Genomic DNA, 19,256 nt, shown 5'->3' on the forward strand with positions numbered 1-19,256 from the left:
AGGTAAGTAAAAAATTACTTAGAAGTAGCTAAGCCAAAAGCGTGAGCTCTTGAGACTGTGGCTTCATTGCTTATTAGCATGCATTCCTTATCTGTAAAATGAGCAATAATAACATTTACCTCATAGGACTGTTTTGAGGATCAAATAAGATAATACATACAAATTGATTACAACAGAGCCTGGCACATGGTAAGCACCGAATAAATGTTAGCTATTATTACTGCAATGCCTTCTTGGCAATGTGGATTAGAAACCCAGAGGAATCTAAAAACACCTTTTTCCTTCGTTATTCTAATGTTTCTTCTGAACTGTCTTAGGCTAGTCGCTATATACCTCTTTAGGATTTTTCATATTAAGACATGAAGTTTGACAAAGTGCACCAACCCAAGGCTCCATCTATAGCCAGCCTGTGAGCACTCATGAAGTCCTCTGCTTTCCAGGGCTGGGGATACATGTCTTGCTACTCCTTGGTGCCCCCATACCTGAGCCGTGGTTGGGCATGGACTGGTGGAGGCTGGAGAAGGACCCAAAGTAGGAATGTTGAGCGTAGCTGGTTGAAGGGGTATATGTGGATCCAGGCAGAGCTGTCAGGCTCTGGCTCTTGGTCACCAGCAGCGGGCTCTCTTGCTTTCTAGCAAACTACAAAAAAACACATGTCAGAGTCAAGGATAGAGGCCCTCAGAGGAGAAGCACTTAGCATGACAGAAATGCTGGTAGAAACTGGCCTTTGGCAGCAGGCTTGAACTGCCGCCAAAGCCTGTGGATACAGCATAGCTACCCTCTATCACAGCATGCAACGTCCTGCCATATACCGCAGCTTCTGCCACTGGAGTCCTAGGTGGTCACACCAGAAGTGCTTTATCATGAAGGCAGTACAGCAAAGTGCTTAAGACTGCACATGGAGTTAGAAGTTGGATACACTGGGGCTTAAATCCAGGCCCTATTGCTTATCCAAGCTATTTGGTCCATACTGTAGGCAAGTGACTTATCTACCCTGGCCCTCTGTGGCCTCCTTTGTAAAATAAGATTAATGCCTACTTTGTAGAGTCATGCGGATTAAATGAGATGATGCATGTATTGAGCATGGCTCCATGACTGGCACATAGAAAGTATTCAATTAGGTGGTAAGCAAGAATCAAAATTTAAAAACCAGGAGAGACTGGTGATTGCTCCACAAAAGAAATAGGGACTGTGATTCCACTCTAGCTGAGGCACTGATATTAGTGATGGGATGAATGAATTGGAGAGGTAGCAATAAGCAACATAAACAACAAAATTTTCTTTATATTTTGAGGACAAAAATGATGCTGCATAACATTAGGCCACACTAGGTCTGATGCTCTATCTATAGCCAGCCTGATTCAAAATCACCCCTCTTTTCCCCAGCTCTTTGTCAAGCCCGCCCTTAAGGAGGTGCTTACTCAAACTAAGGAGGACGGATTAAAAAAAAATAGACACCTCCTTCCTCAGACAGACATAAGTTTACTTACAAATGGACTTTTTACTTTAATAGGTATTTAATGGTAAGTTAAATACCTCCTCTTTTCTAAGTTTTTCTTTTTTTTAATGAAAGTCATTCAGTTCACAGTTGCCTAAGTGAAGCAGTCTGCTACCGAGGGTTACATCATGGTGAGGTCTAGGAGGTCAGCACACAGACACAGATAATTCTTTGCCCCTTTTACCATAGATACATCGATCTGAGCCAGGAGGCGAGGGTTGTTCTGTTCCACTGCTTCTAGGCACTGGAGCATGGCCGTGACGTGGGCATCGCTTAGCAGGAAAGCAGTATCTGGGGAGAGAAAACTCCCACAGTGATGGAGCCTAAGAGGGAGAATTTTAGCCTCCCTGCATGGCTCTGGGAGAAGCTCAGGGAAGGAGAAAGGGAAAAGGTAAAAATGACTTGAGGAGAATCATACCACTGTGGACAGAAGGGGAAGTAGGGACAAATAACATACAGAAGAGGCTGAGTAATGAGTGGTATAGTGGAGAGGCCGTGACCAGAGGCCTCAAAATCAGAAAGACCCAGATTTGAATTCTGCCTCTGGGTAACTTTGGCCAAGTCACCTAACCTCCTTGAGCTCTGCATCCCTGACTGGAAAACAAGGATATTAATACCCTACTCTCAAGGCTGCTGTTAAGTGTATATGTATAAAAAAAATTTATAACACTGACTGGAACACAGGAAACTCTACATAAATAGCAGTTATTTTTATTTATTTGTGTGTATGGGAGTAGGGAAGTACCTTAGCGTGAAGTTTGATGGTGCTTTACATAGGTTAGAGAGAAGACTGGACACATGTTTCTGATCAGAATCTCTAAGGCATCAAGTGAAAGTATGAGACCCTGGGGTAAGAGTGTGTCTGTAAAGCAAGAGTAAATAAAGTGGGAGAGAATGAGAAAGTACATGCAACAAGACTGGCTAAGCGACCTCCACCTACCTGTGTAGAATTTTCTGATATACTGTCTGTCCCCCAGCAGAGGTCGGAGCTGGGCTGAGAGGCAGTGGCACTGCAAGCTATGCTGCAGCCACAGCTCTGCCACGGCTCGCTCACTCACGCCATCAGTGCTGCTCTGGCCGTTCTCATGCAAGTTGATGAACTGAGGGGCAAAGAGGCATGAGTTAAAACACACAACCTGGTAAATCCAGCAAGATCGGGGCCTAAGGACCTGAGAATTAAACTGAGACAGGTAAGAGGAGGCACTCAGAGGTATTTTCCCTCCAGGTAGCATCTGGAGGTTATAGAGGGAGGAGAGGGAATGAAGGGATTGATGGCTCCACTGCTGGACTGGGCCACTGGAAAGGGGCTGAGCAGTTACGACCTGATACGCAGCTCCTGCCAAGGGCAAAGCTGCTACAACCATCTCTTCATGTTCTAACTCCAAACAGGCATCTATTCTGGGGTATTTAGAGGAAGAATGAACTTGACCTCTTGGCTTCCCGCAGAGTCTTCTATAGCAGGTACCCCAGAAAAGATTGCAAGAAAAATATGGGGGAAAAAAATCTACGAAAAATGCCACTAAAGATTCTTCACCAAAGAGAAACCATCTGAGAGCCTCTTGTTGCCTCTAGTCACAACATTCTCTTTTTGGCACTTCCTTCTATTGGCTATTTCTAAAAGCCAAGTCTCATAGCCCAGGATCAGTGCAAAATGTGTGGATGGCAATTTCAGGCAGTTTCTAAGAGGAAATGACTAGAGCAAAATATTCTAGAAAAGAAAGAGGAGGGGGTTGGTGGGAAAAATAAAGTGATAAGGACAAAAAAAATCTACGTAAGAAAAACCACAAGGCCAGAGTGACACCTTGTGATTTGGTTCCCGGATCATTTAAAAACAGTATTTTTCCTGATATCATCTCAGTAATGAATCTGGCAGTGGGTAGAGTTTACATGAAATAAGACTGGCCATGAATCAATAACTATAGAAGATGGGTTATGGATATTTGAGGGTTTATTACATTATTCTAATTTTGAATATATTAGCAAATAAAGAATTAAATAAGCAGATAATTTGGTGGTGATTGATCTGGAACTAGCTGTATAACTCCAGCCAAGTCTCCTAACCTCCTTGAGCTCTGTTTTCCTGGTTGGAAATCGGGGGTGATACGCTGAGCTGAGAGGACAGGAGAGGAGAGTGCTATAACAGTATCTAAAGTTGTAAGGAACATGTTTGGCTCCATTTCACACTGGCCTCCGGAAGCCTCACTTTTCTTTCTATTTGGTGCATCCTCTTCTTCTTAAATAGTTGTCAGCCTATCAGTCCTACTTCCCCCAATCATTCAGGAAACTTCTTGCCATTTGCCCTGGATTTTGAAAAACTTCACTCTGGTCCCATATTTGCAAATCTTTCGAAAAGAACAAAACTTTTTCATGCCTTCCCCAGAGGATGGAAAGTGGCTTAGAGCAATGGGTTTGAAAGGTTTATTTTGGGGGCAGGGGGGTAATTAGGTTTACTTATTAGTATTTTTTAGAGGAGGTACTGGGGATTGAGCCCAGGACCTTGTGCATGCTAAGCATGCGCTCTGCCACTTGAGCTATACCCTACCCCCGTAAGGTTTATTTTTTTAAAGCAAATCATACTCCCCTCCAAATAAGTCCTATCTGTCTATTATCCAGTTAATAGGAAACTTGACATACACCATCTTTCTAGCCTAGGAGACTCTTCATCAAAAAACGAAGCCTTATGGCCACCGTCATTTACCTTCTCCACATGAAGGGCTGAGTGGGGACTGAGCCAACGGATGTCCTTCACAAATTGCCAGTAATCAGTCTGGCGACAACACATCTGCTTTGGGAACACATAAGGTAAATAAATCATTACCATTTTGGACCACATCTAGTTCTACTGCTGACTTTCAAAGTGAGGAAAAAGAAAAGCATAGCCTCCCCATGCCTCAACAAAGGTTCTTAGCAGCAATCACAGGAATACATACAAATGTTCACTCTTAATGGATAACTGTTAAAAGTTATTTTGATCATTCTTTTGAGCAGATACTACATGCATATGATACAGAAGGTTACATAGTTGATTCCTGAACAACACAGGTTTGAACTTTTTTTTTTTACATTTTTATTGATTCATAATCATTTTACAGTGTTGTGTCAAATTCCAGTGTTCAGTACAATTTTTCAGTCATACATGGACATATACACACTCATTGTCACATTTTTTCCTCTGTGATTTATCATAACATTTTGTGTATATTTCCCTGTGCTATACAGTGTAATCTTGTTTATCTGTTCTACAATTTTGAAATCCCAGTCTATCCCTTCCCACCCTCTACCCCGCCCCCCCCCCCCCCGGTAGGTTTGAACTTTTATACGTGGATTTTTTCAATAAATACATTGGAAACTATTTTGGAGATTTGCAACAGTTTGAAAATAACTCATAGATGAACTGCACAGCCTAGAAATATTGAAAAAATTAGGAAAAGTTAAGTACGTCATGAGTGCATAAAATATATGTTTATATTTGCCTAGTTTATCATTTACTGCCATAAAATATGTACAAACCCATTTTTAAAAGTTAGTTTATCAAAACTTACACACACAAACACTTATAAACTATAAATGGTGCCATTTTCAGTCAAGAGTAATGTAAACAAGTATAAAGATGCAGTAATAAATCATAACTGCATAAAATTAACTGTAGTACACATTGTACCACTGTAATAATTTCATAGTCACCTCCTGTTGTTATTGAGCTCAAGCGTTGCAAGTGTCCACTTAAAATGCCATGTGACACTAATCATCTCCATGTGAGCAGTTTCTCTCCAGTAAATTGCATATTGCAGTAAAAAATTATCTGTCTCTACATGCACCCCAATGTTCATAGCAGCACTATATACAATAGCCAAGACATGGAAGCAACCTAAATGGCCACTGACAGATGACTAGATAAAGAAGTTGTGGTATATTTATACAATAGAATACTACTCAGTGATAAAAAAAGAATAAAATAATGCCATTTGCAGCAACATGGATGTACCTGGAGACTGTCATTCTAAGTGAAGTAAGCCAGAAAGAGAAAGAAAAATATTATATATCACTCATATGTGGAACCAAAAAAAAAAAAAAAAGGAAAGAAAAAAGAGGACACTATTGTACTTATCTACAAAACAGAAAAAGACTCACATAGTAAACAATATTATGGTTACCAGGGGAAAGGAGGTGGGAAGGGATAAATTCAGGAGTTTGAGATTTGCAAAAGTTAATTACTATATATAAAAGTAGATAAAAAACAAAATTTTTCTGTATAGCACAAGGAACTATATTCAATATCTTGTAATAACCTTTAAGGAAAAATATGAAAACGAATACATGTGTGTGTGTATGTGTGTGTGTGTATATATATATATGACTGGGACATTATGCCGCACACCAGAAATTGACACATTGTAATTGACTATAATTCAGTTATTTTTTAAAAAGTGATGTCTCAATTCTCGTGTATTTTTTGTGTTTAGTGCAATACCAAAACCCTTGAATAACACCAGGGGACCCATACAAAGTGCCACTAGTGATGCTGGGTGTGCTCCCAAGAAGCAAAGTCATGACATTACAAAAAAAAGTTGAACTGCTTGATATGCACCATAGATTGAGGCCTGCAGCTTAGTTGCTGTCATTTCAAGATACATGAATCCAGAATAAGGGCCATTCATTGTTTAAAAAAGAGAGGAAATTCATGAAGTTGTGACTGCAGCTATGCCAGCAGGCACAAAAACTTTGTCCTTTTTGAGAAATGCCTTTTTATCTCATATTGAAAATGCAGCTTTTATGTGGGTACAGGATTGCTATAGGAAACGCATACCTATAGACTCTAATATGACTTGAGAAAAAGCAAAGTTATTATATGACAACTTAATGCTAAAAGAAGGTGGAGGAGCTAAAGCTGTAGAGTTTAATACCAGCAAAGGAAGGTTAGATAATCTTAGAAAGAGGTTTGGAGAAGCAGCTTCTGCCAACTAAGAGGCAGCTGACGAGTTCCCAGATGCCATTAAGAAAATAACTGAGAAAGGATATCTGCCTGAACAGGTTTTTAATGCAGATGAAAGTATCCTATTCTGAAAAAAAAAAAATCACAAAGGACACTTACTAGTAAGGAAGAGAAACGAGCACCAGGATACAAGGCAGAAAGGGACAGGCTAACTCTAAAATTGGGTTTATGATCAGGATTGCCCTTATCTATAAAGCTGCTAACCTCTGAGCCTTGAAGGGAAAGGATAAACACCAGCTGCCAGTCTTTGGGCTGTACAACAAGAAGTCCTGCACAACAAGAACACTTTTTCTGGATCAGTTCTGTTGAGGCTTTGTCCCTGAAGTAGGAAGTACCTTGTCAGTAATGCAGTAAGACAAAAAAAGGAAATAAAAGACATACAGATTGGGAAGGAAGAAGTAAAACTGTCTTTGTTCACAGATGACATGACTGTCTATGTAGAAAATTCAAAGAATCAACAAAAAAATTCCCGGGACTAGTAAGTGTTTTTACAGTGAAGTCATAGGATATATGTTTAATATATAAAAGTCAACTGCTTTCCTATATACCAGCTATGAACAAGTAGAATTTGAAATTAAAAACACAATAATATCATACACATTAGCACCCCCAAAATTAAATACTTAGTTATAAATCTAACATATATAAGATCTCATGAGGAAAACTATAAAACTCGATGAACTATCAAAGAACTAAATTGCTGAGATAATCCATGTTCACGGATATGAAGACTCAGTATTATCAAGAATGTCAGTTCTTTCCCAGTTTATCTATAGATTCAATGCAATCTGATTAAAAATCCCAGCAAGTTATTTTGTAGATACTGACAAACTGATTCTGAAGTTTATATAGACAAGGAAAAGGCTCAGAATAGCCAATCAGTGTTGAAGGAGAACAATGTTTTTCTTCAAGAAGGACTGACACTATCTGACTTCAAGACTTACTATAAAGCTACAATAATCAAGACAGTGTGGTACTGGCAAAAGAACAAACAGATCAGTGAAACAGAATAGAGAGCCCCCAAAAAGGCCATCATAAATACAGCCAACTAATCTGTGACAAGGGAGCAAAAGCAATACAATGGAACAAAGACGGTCTTTTCAACAAATGGTGCTGAAATATTGGACAACTACATGTAAAAACATGAATCTAGACACAGACCTGGAACCCTTCACAAAAAGTAACTCAAAATGAATCACAGATCTAAATGGAAAATGGAAAACTATTAAATCTCCTAGAAAATAATGTAAGAGAAAATCTATATTGGGTATGACGGTGAATTTTTAGATACAAGACCAAAGGCATGATCCATGAAAGAAAGAACTGATAAGCTGGACTTCATTAAAATTTAAAACTGTTCTGTGACAGACAATGTCAAGAGAATGAGAAGACAAGCTCCAGACTGGAAGAAAATAGCTGCATAAGACGAAACCGGTAAAGAATTGTTATCCAAAGTATACAAAGGAGTCTTAAAACTCGGCAATTAAGAAAACAATTTGATTTAAAAAACAGGCCAAAGACCTTACCAGATACCTCACCAAAGAAGATATACAGATGACAAATAAGCATGTGAAAAGATGCACCACATCATGTCATCAGGTAAATGTAAATTAAAACAACACAATAGGTGTCACTCTCTCTTGCCTTCTGAGATGGCCCGCATTCTGCCCATGGAATGTGTATCTCCTAAGCCACTCTCCCTTCTGAGTGAGACAGACCCCACTCTGCCTATGGAGTGTGTATCTCTCTAAATAAACTTGCTTTCACTTAAACACACACACAGACACACACACAGACACACACACACACACACAAACATACCTCTTAGAATAGCCCAAAGGGAAAAGAAAAAAAAACAAATGACCCAAATCTAGAACACTGCCTATATCAAATGCTGGTAAGAATGTGTAGCAAAAGGAATTCTCACTCATTGCTGGTAGCAGTGTTAAATGGTATGGCCACTGTGGAAGACAGTTTGGCAGCTTCTTTCAAACTAAACACACTCTTACCATATAATCCAGCAAACTCACTCCTTCATACTTACCCAAAGAAGTTGAAAAAAAATTTTTTTTTTGGAGGGAAGGTAATTAGGTTTAGTTATTTATTTTTTGGAGGAGGTACTGGGGATTGAACCCAGGACCTTGTGCATGCTAAGCATGTACTCTACCACTTGAGCTATACCTTCCTCCCAAGAAGCTGAAAACTTACGTCCACCAATAATCTCAACAAAAACTTGATGTCAAATTATGTAAGGGCAAGACAACTTTCAAAGTTAGTGAAAAAAAACCTCTAAAAATATAGATTTTATATTCACATTACAGGATCTTTAAGTTCCTAGTCCATCATAAAGAAACTAAAACTGGAAGTTCTATATGATAAATTATTGGTGCAATATATACAAGAAAGATGATGTGGAATTCCATCAGTGGATCTATACTCACAGAAAAGGTTTGGCTCCATACCCAAAGACTGTTGATTAAGTGTACATTTAGATGTTTTAAATTAAAATAAAATGTTTGAGTGATGTATCTTACAAATGTTTAATTCCCCTCACTTAATCAATCAGCTAATGATGCAGGTCATGATGTATAAGAACACTTTTCCTATTCTCATCAAAACATGATGTGGTAGTTAACAAATAAATATAAGACAAATGTGTGAATATTGGGGGAAAAAATCAACAACAAATGATGCTCTGTGAGTGAGGGACTACTTCTACCATAATGAAAAGCTACCATAATTAAAATTGGGTGGTGATGGCACACAAAGAGAGAACAGACCATAAGAGAAATCCAGAAATAGATCCATGTGCCAAGGGAATTAAGTATATTCAAAAAAAATCACAGATAGCATGGTTTAAATGTAAAAATTAAGCTACCAAAGTAATAGAAGAAACCATGGAGAAACATTTTTAATAATTGTAGAGTTAGGATGCCCCTTCAGAACATTATACAGAACCCAGAAGCCCTAGGAGAACTGATTGATTTGACTTACTAAAAACAGGTATTTCTGCATAGTAAAAGCCATCATAAGAAATGTCAAAAGACAAACAGGAAAAAATATTTGCAATACACATTAGAGACAAATAACTAATTTCCTTAAAAAATAAAGAGATACAAAAAATCTGTAGGAAAAGACTAATAATCTAAGGAAAATGGGGGAAATATAGGGAAAAGTTCATAAAAAAAATTTAATGGCTCTTATAAACAATCTTCCAGAGAAGAGAAATGTAACTTATCACCTATCGTATTGGCGATGGTTTAAAGTTTAATTGCACACTATATTGTCAACGGTATGGAGAATCAGATATTCTTATACAATGCTGGTGAGGGTGTAAACCGACATAACTTGGTGGAGGGCAATTTAGTCATAGCTATCAAAACTGAAATATATATGCCCTTTAGCCTAAGAATTCTACTTCTATGGTAAAGGGCAAAATGACCTACACGCAAGGTTATTCACTGTAGCATTGTTACTAATAGCAAATGATTGGAAGCAATATAAATGTTCATTACCAGGGGACTGACTAAGTAAATTATGGTAAGTACAGAGAATGGAATATTATCAAAATGACAGCTGTAAGAAAAATGAAGAAGCTCTTTATGTAATGAGTTGGAATAAATTACAAGATAAATCAAGTGAAAAAAGGCCAGGTGTAGAATAGTGATTATAGTCTGCTTTTATTTATATGACAAATCAAAAGGCATAGCAAAAATTATTAATACTTGCTTTTATAACTGCATAAAAATTCTCTGGAAGGCAACTGGAAAACAGTGTTTACCTATGGAACTGGAAGGAAACAAGATGGTTCACTGCATATATATGGTTTTATACTTTTCGTTTTTTTAAACATGTAAATCTCTATTTCAAAAATTAAATATTTTAAAGCAAGTTACAGAGTGATAATATACAGTACAATCATAATATTTTTTAAATTTATTTTTTTAATTGAAGTATAGTCAGTTACAACAATCTTAATCTTAAAAAAAAAAGTGTAAATGTGTAAAAAATTAAGAAAATCTACCAAAATGTTAGTGATTATTATTACTTGATGTTGAGACTATGGGTAATAACTTACTTTCTTCTAAATCCTTTTTGGTATTTTCTAAATTTTCAGCAAATAAAAATACGTATATTACTCATATATTCAGAAAAGAAAAATAGTCTTTTTTGCTTTTATTGTTACTTTTTAAACTGGGCCATCTGTACTGCCACGTATAGGTGTCGTCTAAGTGGTGAAGGAAGGAGAGGATCTTTGCACTTCTCCTATTCAGCTGAGAAATCTCAGGGATTGAATGTCTCCACATTTCTAAGCAACAGAAAAGGGGTTATCAAATATGCCCTGCCTTATAGAGAGACTAAAAGGTAGCCCCGACTAAAGCCAGACTGCCAAGGAAAATGAGGTCTCTCTAAGAATATGACCATGATGCTATAGCTTTCCTAAGGCCCTGAGTGATTTACAAAAATACACTGCACATTCCATGACACATCCCTAATGAAATCACAGAAGAGATACGACCAGCATGAATCATTGTATCCCTTCCCCCTCCAAGGGCACAACACCCAGAATAGCTTCCTGATGACACAGCAGCCAGAAGCCTTTGAAAGCCTTAATCTTTAGGGAGGAAATGAAAGGGAAAAACAATCCCTAACATAGACTTTAATTTTTAGGTCTATACAAGGCAGAACACAGCAGCAGTGTGAAACTGGTATGCAACTTTCGTTTTTGATTCTTCCCACTGGAGCCTCTTGTTGCTAAATGTGTGTGTGTGTGTGACAGATTTGCCTGGTTTGCTCTGCTTTCACTTATTAACAGTATTGCTGTTTTGCAGGTGACCATACACTTTAATATTTTCATTCTAATGACTAGGAGCTTTCAAAGATATTATTACTAATAACAGTAAGACTGTTTTGCATTTACCAAGCATCTCTCATTTGGGAATTTCACTGACTTCACTATTTCATCATGACACATTTTCTCTTTTTGGCACAGATGGTAGAACTGCCTTGTAACATAGTGAAGTGATTACTCCAGATGACAATGTGCAATTAGTAACAGAACCAAGAAAAGAACTTTTTTGTTATCAAGATGCAAGCACTTTAACCACTAAATGTCAGTGCCTCTAATCTGGCAGCTATCTAGGTCACCAGTCTGGGAAACCTGTAAGGGTTTTTGGTAAAACATGTTGATGTGACTCCCATTTCTGGCTTGGGAGACTGAGTAGCTAGCAATGCCACAGATTAGTATTAAAAACATCAGGAGGAAGGGCAACCTTGAGAGAAAGTAAGTTTGTTTTGGGTCATGTTGTGCTTGGCCTGTAGGACAGACACCCAGATAATAATGTATAGTGGAGAGCTTGTCGTGTGGATCAGCAGAGATGTCTGAGCTGGGGGTTGTTAGTCTACAAGTGACAGTTAAAACAATGCAAATGAATGAGATTGTTTCAGGAAAATGTACAAAGAGATAAGGACACAGGACTGAACTCCATTAAGAACTAAAATCTAAGAGGAAGAGATTCCAGGGAAGAAACTAAGAAGGTGGTCACAGAGGTGGAAGAAGATCTCTATGACATCGGAAGATAATAATGCCACACAAGTCAAAGTCTGATGATAGTCAACAGTGGAGAACATAAGACAGTGTGCAAAGGAGTAAAGTTCACTGGATTTGGTAACATGGACTTACTTAGACTTCAGTAGCAAGAAAATCAGTGGTTAGGGCAGGAATCAGGTTTCAATGGGATAACTTATTTATTTTGTAAATTTCAATGGCCGTAATTTTTTTCATAGGACTACATGTAACTTGAACTTAAAAAAATGAAAGGAACATTTATTATTAATTACTTCTTATGTACCATGAACTGTGCTAGGCAAATTTTTATGCTGTTTCATTTAATCTATCAAACATTATGATATAAATAATATTATCATCATTTTTACGGATAAGAAAAGGCTCAAAAAAGTTAATATCACCTAATAATTAAGACCAAAAGACAACTTTTTATGTTTTCTAAGACGTCTTCAGGTATTGCCTCATTGAATTTTCACAACAACCCTATGAGGTAGAGTCATCTCTTCATTTTACAAATGAGGAAACAGAAGCATAGAGTTATGTAACTCACCTAATACCATATAGTGGTAAAGCTGGGATTAAAACAAGAGCAGTCGGACTCAAAACTCTATACTTATAACTACTATGTCATTTCCCCCCACCAAAGACCTGAGCAATTTCAATCTGCATTCTGTCTGATTCCAAACACTTCTGTTACCCCCACAATGTTGCCTCCAACTTCCTGGAATGATGTTTTAATTATGATGGCCATTGAGAAGTCAGCTTTTTAAAGGCTAGAAATTTTCCCCATATCTTCAAAACTCTTTAAGAAAGAGGGTCTCTCATTTTCAGAACTTACTCTGAATAAAGAAAATCTAAAACCTTTAAAAAAAAAATGAAGTAGCAACTGGGAAAACTGGCAAAGCCGATCAGGCTTTATTTGGAAACACCTAACACCAAGATCCACCTCCATCAAGATAAATGGAAAAAATCATGTAGACCTTCAATGATAGAATTAAAAATTGTGAAAATAAAAGCAAACTAAAAGGATAAGTACATTATGGAAAATAATATGGAGATTCCTTAAAAAAACTAAAAATAGACTAACCATATGATCCGGCAGCCCCCTCCTGGGTATATATCTGCAGGAAACTCTAATGGGAAAAGATACCTGCACCCCAATGTTCACAACAACACTGTTTACAATAATCAAGACATGGAAGCAACCTAAATGTCCATCAACAGATGACTGGATAAAGAAGTGGTACACACACACACACACACACAAAAAAAAGAAAATCTAACCTAAGCCAACTTTTCCACTGAATGCTGAAAATACCAACAAGAAACCTGGTTTAAAGAGTTTGTTCAGAGGTAATATACACTTATTTTTAGAAGGGAGGATAGCATATTAAATTCTATCAACTATGAATATCTTAATATCAATCATTTGATTAGATATTTTCCAGTGTGGCGCTAATTAAAAATAAATTCTGATAAAAAAACAAAGACAAGCCTGGCTCAGAAGAAAGAGTTTCAGAGAAGAATACTAGGCCCTGACATGGGAAGAGCATGAGTATTCGGAATACAAATTATGCATGTATTTGTGAGGTTTGGTTTTTTTTAACTAGGAGGATCAGACCCAATGACCCACTTGACAATTTTATCCAGAACCAAACCTTATTTAAAACTACAAATAGAGTAATTGCCAAAGGTAAAGCAGAAACCATTGAGTATTATTAGATTCCCCTCATTTTTAATACTCAAAGCTTATTAGAGTGTTTGAGGATGTTAAGGAAAAGAAACTCAACATCAATAAAGTTTATACAGAAAATAATGTAAGCTATAACTAAAACTACCATTCATAAGCATCAACCAGTTATCTGTAAAATGATGCTCATAGGATATCCTAAAAATGATAATACCTGTAAATATTTCTCAGATACATCCTAGGTCACTCTTAAGAGGAATATCTCGATTCATCATCCTCCTTCTCCTCCTCATCACCATCGTATCACAGTCCTGCTTTCAAGGGCTCACAGACTAGTTGCCTTCATCTTCCCCCTGCCAACAACTTAATGCAACTGTTTCTTTCTAGTAAGTGATTCAGCCAACCTGGCAAGAAAGAAGAAAAGAAAGTGTCCACATACCTGGTCATGGATAAGCCCATGATAGAGGATGCTCTGCATGTCCCTGCAAAGCCGCTCCAGGCCACCATACTTGGACCAGACATTGGGACTGTTGGCTGATACTAAACCCTCCACAGTAGTCTTCAAATTACCCAGCAACTGCCAGTGCTCCCTCCTGCAAAGACATCAGTTATACCAATGGTTAGTTAATTTGTTGTACCTGATCCTGACCATGTCAAGGAAAGTCTAAAACAAGAAACCTCCTGCCCTACATCCTAACATTCTCTCCTCCATTAATTTTTTACTTGGGTGTTAAGACCCAATTCTGAGAGGACTGAAGTTGTAAAGAACACTAAGATTTTTTTTTAAATCCTCATATTTACATGGCATATTGTGTTTTGTAAGGTGATCTTCATCTACTACCACTCCACCCTCACATAAGTAGCCTATAACCCTGTGTTTCTAGGAGTGTGACCCATTAAGATCCACTTCTGGACAATGACATTACATGGGCAATACATAAAGGGAATGAGGGCATGTGCTCAAAAGCAGAAATCTTTTGCCAAACAAAAAAGCCAAAAAACAACTTTTTATTAACTATATTTCCAGTATTAAGTACATATATCTGTACATAAATATTTTACTATTGCCCATGATTTTCCCCCACGATTTTTTAAATTAAAATTGAGACCAAAATGTCTTAAGTTTGCACTGAGTCACTTGGGACATGTCCCCAAATCAATCAAATATTGATTTTTTCTCCTGGACTATCTGAAACACTTTAGTGGAAAAGTTTGAAAATGGCTGCCCTAGATGATCTTTAAGATTCTTCTTAAATCTCAGCATTTTCTCAACACAGCTTCTGACCCAATAAAAACCAGCTGCAAATAAGTGAAAAGAATTGAATGCACCGACTCAACCTGGGGAAGGAAAACATGAGGAGATGAGGTGTCAAACTCATCTCCAATTGTTTTGTTGCACACTTGACCTAGCCCTTTCATTTCTCATTAGCATACTACTCTTTTCCTCTTCAAGGACAGTCATAGAATGGTTATAGTTTCTTCGAGGAACTTTCCCCATAATTATTTTAATATCATTTAAATGCATATATAGGTAGGAGGGTCTTGAATTGGAAATCTTTCTAATTCTATCAGCACTCAAAACGAACCTCTTGCACATTTTGTGCACTTTCTGAGCCATTCTGAAAAAGTGGATGAGTAGAGTAAAGAAAGGCAGACAAATAAAATAAAACAAATGAAGCTAGGTCTGGTACAGGAGAATCATCTAAAAAGGGAAAGCCAGATGTATCTCACTCTGGTCTTCTTCTCTGAAGGCCTTGAGACCAGGAAATTATTCAAACTGGGAGACACTAGGCTTTTTTAACCTTATGTCATTAAACATTTGAGTCACCAGACTCCCTGTTCTTTCTTTTATCCCCCTAGTTTTATTGAGATATAATTGACACATAACACTATATTAGTTTAAGGTATACAACATAATGATCTATGTATATATTGTGAAATGATTACCACAGTAAGTTTAATTCATATCTGTCACCTCATACAGTGATGAGAACTTTTAAGATCTACTCTCTTAGCAACTTTCAAATATAGAATACAGCACAGTTAACTATAGTCACCATGCTGTACACTGCATCCCCAAAACTTATTTATCTTATAACTGGAAGTCTATACCTTTGCACCCCTTTCACCATTTCGCCCACCTCCCAACCCCTCCCTCTGGGAAACCCCAATCTGTTCTCTGTTTCTATGAGTTTAGGTTTTTTGGATTCCACATGTAAATAAGATAATACAGTATTTGTCTTTCTCTGATTTATTTCATTTAGCATAATGCCCTCAAGGTCTATCCATGTTGCAAATAGCAAGATTTCCTTCTTTATGGATGAATAATATTCCTGTGTGTATATATGTGTGGTGTGACATTTTCTTTAACCATTCAGCTGTCAGTGAACACTTAGGTTGTTTCCATGTCTTGGCTATTTTAAATAATACTGCAGTAAACATGGGGGTGCAGATATCTTTCTGAGATAATGATTTTGTTTCCTTTGGATATATACCCAAAAGGAGAATTGCTGGACCATATGATAATTCTATTTTTAATATCTTGAGGAATCTCCATACTGTTTTCCACAGTGGCTGCCACAATTTACAATCCCAGCAACAGTGCACAAGGGTCCCTTTCTCTCTATATCCTTGCCAACACTTGTTATCTCTTGCTTTTTTGATGCCAGCCCTTCTGATAGATGTCAAACTCATCTCCAATTGTGTGACATCTCATTGTGATTCTGATTTGCATTTCCCTGATGACCGATCATGTGGATGACCTTTTCCTTTATCTGTTGGCCATTCACCTGTTCTATTTCTAAACCAGTCCTGAGAGACATTTCAAGATAACTAAGATGCACACAGCACTGAGGTGTGCCATTTATTGTTGTACTGTGAGAGATTGTCATCATAGAGGCCAACTGACTGCCAACTTTTGCTTCAGTGGATTCTCCATCTCCTACGCTTCCTCAGGGCTAATCTGGCCTGACTGACACAGTTTTATATTCCAACAGGTTTCAATCAACTCTTGCAGGCCTGAGAGCCAGACTGGTTCCTCAAGTGACTCTGCATATCTGTGTTCTGATTCATTCTGTATTGATCTTACAAGTGTAACTGTCATGATAAATCCTGAAAGTAGACACCAAGTACCCTATCATCCTAAGGCTTTGTTTCCAAAACTTTACAAAGAACACTGAAATCCTAGAAACCGTGAGCATTCAGATCTGCTATTAACTTCTAGATAAAACTAAAGAACTTTCCTTCCCCCAAATAAAGTGTCTCTGAGATACTAAAGCTACAAAAGAATGTGGCTCTTACTCTAAGATGTGCCAAATCATCTATATTTGGTGTATGTTCATGTAGAAGAAATGTAAATTTTTTAAAAATTTTGATTTACATAGCTAGTCTGTTTAGTGTCTACCTTTCTAGGATCCTTTATCCTAATGGTATTGTTACCATTTTCAGAGAGTTGAAATACTAAGTTCAACAGAAGCCCACACAGTGGTTGGATTAATTCATTCATACTTGAATTGTAAATGGAAATAAACAGATCACCATGAGAAATAAAATAGCCCTCCCTCTTTAAGCAGATTTTTAGTACGTAAGATCAGTCTTTCCTAGGCTAAACCTGTTGGGAAATAATTATTTGGATGGTATCATCCTGCATTCACATGTAACCTTCATCCGGGCACAGGCAAGGACTTTGAAGTGTATTAGGCTCAAAGCAGCCCTTTGTAGAGCCACTTCTGTGAGTACACAGAGTGCTCTTCTTTAACCACCATAAATTAAAAGCAAGTCTTTCTAAGCATCTCACCCTATGTCACGGAAGATAAGCCTGAGTGGCAAGAGGTAGCATAATCCATCTCTACTCGAATTATTTTTCTCAACAAACAGCAAAGTCAATCTCAGAATAAAGTCCTACCTATTTTCTTTTGGGAGGATTTTGACTACCTTCCTCCTTTGAAGAGGAACAGGAATTGCTTAAGCAACTCAAATAAGGATACCCAAGTAAAAACAGTTTTCCTAAATGCCAACCCAGTCTTAAGCTTGCCAAATTATAATTAGAAGTGACACTCAGGTTAAAAGAGTAAGCAAATGTTATTTTTTAAAATGTTATACCATATAATTAACATATAACTAATCACCAAAATTTAGTGAAATAAATAGTAAGTAATAATAAGTACCATGCAATTGTAAAATGAAATTCAATGCAAGAAATATATACTGGTGTATCTTCCAACCCCAAGGCTCTTCTTAGTGATAAAAAGAAACAGCTTCAATTTACTAGCATATCCCCGCTACGGTATGCCAGGTATCTGGACCGGAATGTGGTATCTACCTGAGATCAGAGTTGAAGGTCAGGTTGTCGCAAGTCAGGTAATAACTTGATCCCTGAAATGTGAGGAGAGTGTGTGATATCCAGATGATGGAATATCGTGAAACCATTAAAACTTTTAATTAGGAAGTTTCCAAAGCTAATGAAAGTATGTTAAAGTATAAAAAGCAAAATGTAAAATTTTATTTATGATCGCAACATAAAAATACTGAGAAATAGTGGTACGTTAATAGTGGTTACCTTTGGTTCTATAAGGGGAATAAAGAGACGAGAGAAGCTGTTTAGGCCTTCTTTGAGTCCAGCAATTAACAAAAGGTCAATAATATGAACAAAGTTAGCAAACAAGCTGGAAAGTACCATAAAGGATTTTTTAAAAAAATACTCAAGTATCAAGGGCATCTTATGCTGAAAGACTGTGGTTAGGCAAGCACCTAGGACTTTTAATACCAGAATTCACTTCCTGGAAAGAAGTAATGGGTTCATTCTTACAGTACAGAAAAACATAATTAAGTGAAATAATTACTGTTAACACTGAAGTAGCAAGAGACTACCACGTTTAATTTTTAGACTTTGTGTTTAATTTTCTTATCTGGTTCCATATTTTCTGTTTTAATTACATAGTATTTAACTTGTTGTGTGTAGTTAAATATTTATCATGCTTTTTAAATAAATAATATACTTGTAAAAAAAACATACTGTATTATACACTCTCAGCCCTGGGACTCTTAGGAGAACCTAACCATTGGCAAACCCATCCCTCTTGTGGCTGACAGCAGAATCTCAGCATGCAGGAGGGAATCTCCATGTCTAGGAGGCATGCTTTGTAACTTCACATCTAGTCAACAAATGCTTCACCAATCATACTAAATTGTCAATGATGTCAAATTGACTGAATTTCAACAATGAGTAGATTTAACAAGAGGAAGGAAAATCTCTTATGTCAGAAACCTAACCAACAATGATATGCAAACTCCTTAGTACAAACTTCAAAAATTCTCCATCCTGCTCAGTACTCCTCAATTTGAATACAGTCTCTCTCTCTCTCTCTCTCTATCACACTCTATTAAAAGCATGCTAACCTAACACCTACATCCATGACCATTCATGCAGACCTTTCCACTGGAATGATTCTCTTCCTGTTCTATTCAGGGATCAAGGTTTAGCTTTAGCTCAGTCTTCTCCCAAGAA

The 19,256-nt window shown here is 37.3% G+C and overlaps 1 protein-coding gene and 1 long non-coding RNA gene across 13 annotated transcripts in view; one reads left to right on the plus strand and one right to left on the minus strand.

Moving 5' to 3' along the window:
* RUBCN (rubicon autophagy regulator) overlaps positions 1 to 19,256 on the minus strand; it is a 49,811-nt gene that overhangs the window by 23,351 nt on the left and 7,204 nt on the right. For 4 of the 10 annotated variants that reach the window (XM_006200907.4, XM_015236541.3, XM_015236537.3 and 1 more), the window contains exons 2-6: positions 14,190 to 14,343; positions 4,197 to 4,280; positions 2,439 to 2,598; positions 1,683 to 1,789; positions 483 to 639 (exon numbers count right to left, since the gene is read on the minus strand). In XM_006200907.4, coding sequence (XP_006200969.1) covers positions 483 to 639; positions 1,683 to 1,789; positions 2,439 to 2,598; positions 4,197 to 4,280; positions 14,190 to 14,343 — 662 coding nt within the window. Of the gene's footprint in view, positions 1 to 482; positions 640 to 1,682; positions 1,790 to 2,438; positions 2,599 to 4,196; positions 4,284 to 14,189; positions 14,344 to 19,256 lie in introns of all 10 variants that reach the window. The other 6 variants (XM_015236539.3, XM_015236535.3, XM_015236536.3 and 3 more) reach the window with 3 other exon arrangements.
* LOC140697011 (uncharacterized) overlaps positions 1 to 19,256 on the plus strand; it is a 31,327-nt gene that overhangs the window by 8,020 nt on the left and 4,051 nt on the right. Inside the window, exons 2-4 of one of the 3 annotated variants that reach the window (XR_012073838.1) lie at positions 2,476 to 2,688; positions 2,888 to 2,959; positions 4,146 to 4,300. This is a non-coding gene — a long non-coding RNA (uncharacterized lncRNA). Of the gene's footprint in view, positions 1 to 2,475; positions 2,689 to 2,887; positions 2,960 to 4,145; positions 4,301 to 19,256 lie in introns of those variants that run through there. The other 2 variants (XR_012073839.1, XR_012073833.1) reach the window with 2 other exon arrangements.

Source organism: Vicugna pacos, chromosome 1 (genome assembly GCF_048564905.1).
Source record: "Vicugna pacos chromosome 1, VicPac4, whole genome shotgun sequence".
Classification (NCBI taxonomy): Eukaryota; Metazoa; Chordata; class Mammalia; order Artiodactyla; family Camelidae; genus Vicugna; species Vicugna pacos.